At 46.7% G+C, this 7,500-nt stretch overlaps 1 protein-coding gene across 1 annotated transcript in view; it reads left to right on the top strand.

Annotated features, from left to right (window-relative positions):
* Positions 1–7,500, top strand: part of LOC105531981 (transcription factor COE3-like) — a 123,179-nt gene that overhangs the window by 79,462 nt on the left and 36,217 nt on the right. Inside the window, exons 2-3 of the mRNA XM_011970042.1 lie at positions 1,148–1,229; positions 5,361–5,478. Coding sequence (XP_011825432.1) covers positions 1,215–1,229; positions 5,361–5,478 — 133 coding nt within the window. The 5' untranslated portion in view covers positions 1,148–1,214. The remainder of the gene's footprint in view (positions 1–1,147; positions 1,230–5,360; positions 5,479–7,500) is intronic.

The following is a 7,500-nucleotide window of genomic DNA, read 5'->3' on the forward strand; positions in this document are numbered from 1 at the left end:
AGGGCAAGGCATGGCAGGAAATGGAAATACGCTCGCTTCAGCCTCACCTCTCCAGCCCTGCAGACTGCTGCTCCTTGCTTTCTGCCTCAGCAATAGTTTCATTACCGCGTCAAGAATTCTTGGTTAAAACAATACGCCTCCCAATCAGTTCTTAGATTTTTTTTTTTTTTTTTTGGAGACAGAGTCTCGCTGTGTTGCCCAGGCTAGAGTGCAGTGGCGCGATCTCTGCTCACTGCAACCTCTGCCTCCTGGGTTCAAGTGATTCTCCTGCCCCAGCCCCCCAATTGCTTCTTAAGAGCTGTACCTACTGTAACTCTTTTTTTTTTTTCTTTTTTTTTTTCTTTTTTTGAGACAGAGCCTTGGCTGTTGCCCAGGCTGGAGTGCAGTGGTGCGATCTCCGCTCACTGAACCTCCTGGGTTCAAGTGATTCTCCTGCTTCAGCCTCCCAAGTAGCTGGGATTATGGGTGTGTGCCACCACACCTGGCTAGTTTTTGTATTTTTAGTAGAGATGGGGTTTCACTATGTTGGCCAGGCTGGTCTCAAACTCCTGACCTCAAGTCAGCCACCCACCTCAGCCTCCCAAAGTGCTGGGATTACAGGCGCTACTGTAACTCTTAAAACCCGTATTTAGAAGTATGTTTGCTTAGGCAGTGGTAGCCTCTGGAATTAGGGTTGCCCAGATAAGATATAGCACATCCAGTGAAATTTCCATTTCAGGTGAACAGCAATTTTTTATTGAGGCGTATGCTCTGGGACATTATTTTTTGCTTATCCAAAATTCAAATTTAACCAGGCATCCTTCATTTTTTAGTGGTTGGAGACGGTAGGCCTGTCTGGGGTGGATGTTTCCCCCATGGTTAATGGGCAGTTGTGCAAAGATTGAGCCAAGAAATGCCAATGCGAAAGTCACAGCTATCATCATAAAGCTTGGACATCCTTAGCCTCAAGGCAAATGCAACTTGCTGCTCTCCTGTGCGGCTATTTCTGGGTGCCTCCTCCCCGCCTCTTTCAGAGCCTCTTCTCAATGTCGCCCCCTAGAGGGAGGTGAGGTTGAGTCTCCACTCCTCCCCGCCAAGAGTGTCTTAAAAAGTTTGAGTCTTCTGTCTGATAACCCTAATAAATATCATCTTTTTGTATTTTTTATAGATTCTTTCTAAAGTTTTTCCTCAAGTGCAATCAGAACTGTTTGAAGAATGCAGGCAACCCTCGAGATATGCGGAGATTCCAGGTATACATTTCTCAAAGACACGTGGACCGTGGTCCTGACTTTTTATATGAAATTTGAATTCTCTGATTTTGCAACTGTTCAGGAAGTACTCTTGAGTTCTTTAAGGGCTTGGAAGCAAACTAGAATTGGTGCATTTGATAAAAATATGCAAATAAAATGCTTTAAGAATGATCTGGTATATTCAGTATGCCAGATTCATCAAGTCCGATGTGGGCACAACAGAGTGAAATCAGCTTTGAAAACATGGCCATGTGGAAGGTTTTTTTTTTTTTTGAGACAGAGTCTTGCTCTGTAGCCCAGGCTGGAGTGCAGTGGTGCGATCTTGGCTCACTACAACCTCCGCCTCCCAGATTCAAGGGATTCTCCTGCCTCAGCCTCCTGAGTAGCTGGGATTACAGGCACACACCACCACACCCAGCATTTTTAGTAGAGATGGGGTTTCAATATGTTGGCCAGGCTGGTCTTGAGCTCCTGACCTCAAGTAATCCGCCTGCCTTGGCCTCCAAAAGTGCTGGGATTACAGGCGTGAGCCACCGTGCCCGGCCCAGAAGTGCTTCTTTTGGGATTGATTGATGGACTGATTTTCAGTGGGAGGAGAACTATAATGCAATCTTTTGGGAATACTCCAGATCTGAGCCCCTCCTCATAGAGGGATCTGCACCTGCTTAGTATAGACCTCTGCAACTGCTAGAGTGTCTTCCTGGCCTCGGCTTCCTTCCCCTGAGGTTTACTGTGTTCTTACTGCCCACCTTCCGTGCCTAGTTGCTAGTCGGCTCCTAAACCCAGGCTAAGTCCTGTCTCTGGTTTGCCTCAGAAGATTTTATCTAAAAGACGGATACAGAGGGGGTGGCTGGGGGGGTTCAGAGATGAATTGTGATAGATGTATGTACCATTATGATAGATTCATGTTTTTCTTGCCTTTTTGTGAATGATTAGGAAGCTACTTAAGGGTAAACACATTGGATGATTTTGCTAATTTTAACTGTAAAAACATTCTGGGCTGGGATACAAAACCAGCCAGAGGAGAATTTGGCAGCTAAGAGAAATGACCACTAGCTTTGGATGAATGACCCAGGAGCAGAATGATCCCTGTTTGGGATTTACACGATTTTCCCATCAAATAGCTCAAAGCGTTTTTCAGAAATTTAACTTACGCCTCAGTCCTGTAGTGGATCACGTGACATCTGTCTCCGTGCCTGCCCGGTCAGCTGGTCAGAGGAGGCGGGCTCTTTGGGCCCGCCCACTTTCATGTCTGCAGCTGGGGACAGTGTTCCCTGCAAACAGTTGGGCCTGCTTTCATTTGTCACGCACTAGGCTTCACAGGGCACTGGTGATACTGATCCTTCTAAGCAGAATGGAGGTCACGCAGGGCTGAGGGACTGTGTCCTCTTTGTCTCACCGATGACCGAACATGACCACAGGTGATCTCGTGGTCGACTGCAGACCCCGTAGTTACTAGAACTTCCTCTGGTCTCTTTAGCTGAGCCCCATGCCTCTCAGAAGGTGTAACTGGACCTAGGAGGATGGCAGGGCTTACACGATAGTTTCAGCTGCTTTCAGAGTCTCAGCAGCTTTCTGCAGGTGCTCTGCAGGGCCGGCCCAGGTGAGGCACAGAGCACAGCTTGCCTGCTGTCTACACTCTGCTGAACTACACTCTTTTCCCTTTGTGACTGACCTAGATGTAGGTGACAGTAAAGCCTGTGTCTTTAAAAACTTTTTAAATTTGTTTTTACTTTTTCATGTTTCTTTAACCTATCATGTTTAGGAATGTAAAAAGGGTTAAGTCTGCACCTCAGTGTTAGTTATGCATCTTTGCATCATATGCAGATAATGGATTTGTAGAGTGTCTTCAACGCCCAGGGCTGGGCCTGGGAGGTAGACCATGAGGTGGGCACCTGGGTGACCAGGAACAAACCTTGGCTCCTCCAGGCAGAGGCTGCCAGGCCCACTAGTGATACTAAAGGGGCAGCAAAGCCATCTCCCACCAGGGCTGCAAAGGGCAAAGTCAGGGGGCAGTGGTCAAAAAAGGAAGGTGCTGAGATACCCAAGGCTGGATCTGGGTTGCTGGGGCAGCACTTACAACCTTTTGAGGTTCTGGGTGGCTTGACACTGTTGTGACTTCAACAATCCTGGCAGTGGCCAAGGGGAAGAAATGCCAGGGAAGCTGCCCCTGATGAGGGCGCTTGGGTGGGATGCCGTGTGTACTGCTCCTGCTGCGTCATCGTCTTGTAGAGTCTGAGATTTAAAATGAAAAAGCCGGCCAGGCGCGTTGGCTCACGCCTGTAATCCCAGCACTTTGGGAGGCTGAGGCGGGTGGATCATAAGGTCAGGAGTTCGAGACCAGCCTGGCCAACAGGATGAAACCCTGTCTCTACTAAAAATACAAAAAAATTAGCCGGGTGCAGTGGCAGAGCTTATAATTCCAGCTACTTGGGAGGCTGAGGAAGGAGAATCGCTTAAACCCAGGAGGCGGAGGTTAGGGTGAGCCGAGATTGTGCCATTGCACTCCAGCCTGGGCAACAGAGCGAGACTCCGTCTCAAAAAAAAAATCACTCACACATGTATTCGTATATAAACGTATAGCTTTGGCTTATTGGTTAAGCCCCTTAAAATACTACTTACTTGTATGTTTGCTTTTAATTGTTTTATATTCAATGACTCATTGAATACAATGAATTGTATTCATTTTGTATTAGGTAACTAGTTTAATTATTTTACTAATGGGCTTTATTTTTCTTAGAGAAGTTTAGGTTTACAAAACAATTTCGCAGAAAGTACAGAGATCGCCCGTATACCCCCTGTGGGCCCCTCCCCATGGTTTTCCCAATTATGTTGGTGCAGGGGATTCCTTACATGTGCTGACCCAAACTGAGATGGCGTGATTCACTAAGGCCTATGGTGGCCTTGGCTTTTAAGCTCATTTTGCATGGTGTGTTTTGTCTGGGCCTTGCAGGGAAGGTGAACCCTGACTAGGAGCCCCTTCAGGTTCCCCACTCACCTGCACCTGCCGCACAATTCTCTGTAGGGCTGTGGTTCCCTCGGGTGGTGCTGACCCAAAGACATGGCCGAGTATGCCCAAACTGTAGCAGAGAGCCACACCTCCTTCAGGTCAGAGCTGGGCTCAAGCCCCAGGAGTGCTTCTGCAAGACCCAGATGAAACCTGGCCTCAGATCTTTGCAGCTCCAGCTAGTCCGGGATGAATGCACCCCCTCTGTTAGAGAAAACTCAGGGCCAGGTTGTCATTTCCTGGTTCCTGGGTCCATTCAAGGGTGCCATTTCTGGATGTTTGTGGCAAGCTCACCTGGGCAGGTCTATGGAGTCTGCAAGGCCATCGCTGCCTGGCCCTTTTTGTTTCTCCCTCTACCACGAGGCAGCCGAGGGCTTCAGAGGGCCTGATGCGCCATCTCTTCCCTAGACATCCTTTGTGCCTGGACCTAAGAATGGAAGCCTCTCACCGAAACAGAGGACATTCCCTTGGTATCCCAGGGTCCTTGCCAGCCTTTGCAATGAACTTGAGAAAGGAGACCTTTCCAGGATTGAAAACACCACCACTATTCATATTCAACTCGGTCTTTTCAGATGCAAAAAAGTTCATTACCGACATTAAATGTAATTGTAAAATTGACCCAGGGATCATTTCCTGATAAAATGTGGGCAGTAGGAATGTTCCTGATTTATGAAGCCTTTTTGGGGCAACTCTGAATCTTCCCAGCTCTTCAAGGGAGGCCGGTCTCAAGTGAACTCATTTTAATTAGATAAACTATCTAATCAATATGTGAACAGATCAATCAAAACAGCAGCTTTAAAATGAGTGGCTAGAGGGGTGTTTCTGAAGCTAATGGCTAGAAGAATATTTCTCTGAATTGAATTCACTTGTTAGCATAATAGGAGATTAAACTGTAATTAGTGGAGCAGGTTTTGAAGAGAAGCAATCTTGAGTCAAAACAAAACAAAACAACCCGCCCACCCCCATTAGCCAAAAAAGCTGTGAACGCACATCAATCAACAGTGTCCAGGAACACGTGAAGGTTCCTTGTGCTCTGCAGTATTTAAGATGGCTTTTATTTTGCCTAACAGGGGGCTGTGCTTTCCTTTGCCAATTCCATTTTCAAATCCACTTCATCTTTGCAGGTTGTTGTATCGACAACAGTCAACGTGGACGGCCACGTGCTGGCCGTGTCAGACAACATGTTTGTGCACAACAATTCCAAACACGGGAGGCGGGCCCGCCGCCTCGACCCGTCAGAAGGTACGGCCCCTTCTTATCTGGAAAATGGTAGGCACATGTTACATGTCTTTTTTTATTTGCAATGCTTCTTTTTCTTTGCACCATCCTTTATGTTCATTCATGTGGAGTTCCTCTCACCAGGCCCCCGCCCTTGGTCAGACCTCCTGCACCAAGGCAGGGCGAGGGGGTGTCCCCGAGATGGAAGGGGAGGTAGCCCTCCAAAGCTTTCTCTTCTCCTTTATTGAACAGCGGGGCTTTCCCATTCACCTGCCACGGCCTTCATGTCTCCAGGCGTTCTTTTGCTTACTGCTTTTCTTGCGATTTTAATTTATTTGGTTTTATTTTGGTTTGTCGGAAGCGCCCATCCAGAAGCTCATACCCAGATACCTCGTGCAGGCCCAGTGAGTGGTTACATCCTGGTCCAATCAGCTCCAAAGGGACAGCCAGGACCATTTCCTGTCCCTGACTGGAGTGCGTGTGCCTGTGATCCATGTGTGTGTGCGTGTTCACACAAGAGTCGGGGCAAGGAGGAGGGGGTGAAAATACAAACCAGAATACATTTTTCTTTTTTTAAACCAAATGCTTTCAATTGGTTGACTTCTTGTGTTGCTTGTTAAAAGAGAAGGGTTTCCATAAGGGTGGTGGGTAGGGAGAAAGGTCCTTGGATATCAGGTCGGAATGCAGAAAGACTCAGACCCAGTGGGCCTTGCGCCGAGCCCCTCAGGCACCTCCCACTTCCTGCTCTGCACAGTCCCCACAACTGAACACATCCCCTTTAGAATAAGAGCCATTTCCCCCATTAAACATTTCATAATAATTATGAGATTCTGACCAATATGAATTGTTGAGAAAATAATGTGAGTGTTTTTTTAAGTGAATTGCAAACAAAACAGCATGATCGAATCCTTCAGAGCAGAGAGCCCATAAAACTACATGGTTTTAAGACAAATCCTCTATCCCGAGGTCCCGCATTCAAGAGCCACACACGAGGCAGACAGATGCACGCACGGGAAAATGAATGAAGCGTGTGCAGATTATCAGCGTGAAATATGATTCAGACAAAAACTGGAAGACAATTTATGAATCTGCTGTGGTCCACAAAAATAAACTAATTTGTTTTTCTACATTAATGACTAAGGTATAAGAGAACAAAAATATAATAATTAAAGGTCGCCCTAAGTACCAGTGTCATTAGAGCCTGTGACGTATTGTTTATCTCCTTCCCATGCACCGAAGGTAGGTGTGTGTTTTGCTTAGCAACCGTCACTAATGAGGTTCACAATTAAGGAGGTTGAATCCCGGGTCCTCAGTTCCTCGCTTCCCCAGAGAGTGGAGCTCACAACGCAATAGGTTCAAGGGGCCTCCCCAGCCCTCTGGTGTTAGGTTGTAGTCTAGGTCCGAAATCAGCCTCCTCTAATGAGCTATTATGATCTGAGCAAAGTACAAGTATTTATTTTTGTAAGTAGCATGAAAAAGCATTTGACTGTAAGCAGAAAATGTAGCATTTAGAAAAATAAAGGCCACTCGTGGGTACCTTGGAGATAAAACCCAACTAATCAAAAGCTATTTGCAGAAGCAGTCCTGCTCAGGATTTTTTCCTGTTTGTTTCTCAACATTTAAACCAAGTCAGTTTCTTGCAAGAGATTGAAATATCTTGTCCCACCCTAGAAAGTGACTACGAATTTAAAAATGCCAATGGGGTGACTCTGAGGACTAGCATAGACAGATCGTTAAGAAAAAGGCACTTGTCATGAATAGTAGAGTTATTGTTATTATTATTATTTTTGTAATTACTACCCAGCTATCAAGTGCCCTAGAAAGAAATGGCAGGGCTTGTGCTTCCGTCACTTCCTGAGAGAGCTGACACTTAGGAAGTTCCTTTTAAGTCTGCACATATTGTCCCCCAAACCCCTTCCCTCCTTCTGCCTGCTTAGGGGACAGATTGCAGGGGTGGGAGGCTGGCTCTACATCAGTCCCACATCCTTTAAGGAAAAAGTACCCCCCAAAACCGCAGATCTGTGCTTGCGTGCAGCCTCTCCTAGC

Source organism: Mandrillus leucophaeus, unplaced genomic scaffold, assembly GCF_000951045.1.
Source record: "Mandrillus leucophaeus isolate KB7577 unplaced genomic scaffold, Mleu.le_1.0 Scaffold926, whole genome shotgun sequence".
Lineage (NCBI taxonomy): Eukaryota > Metazoa > Chordata > Mammalia > Primates > Cercopithecidae > Mandrillus > Mandrillus leucophaeus.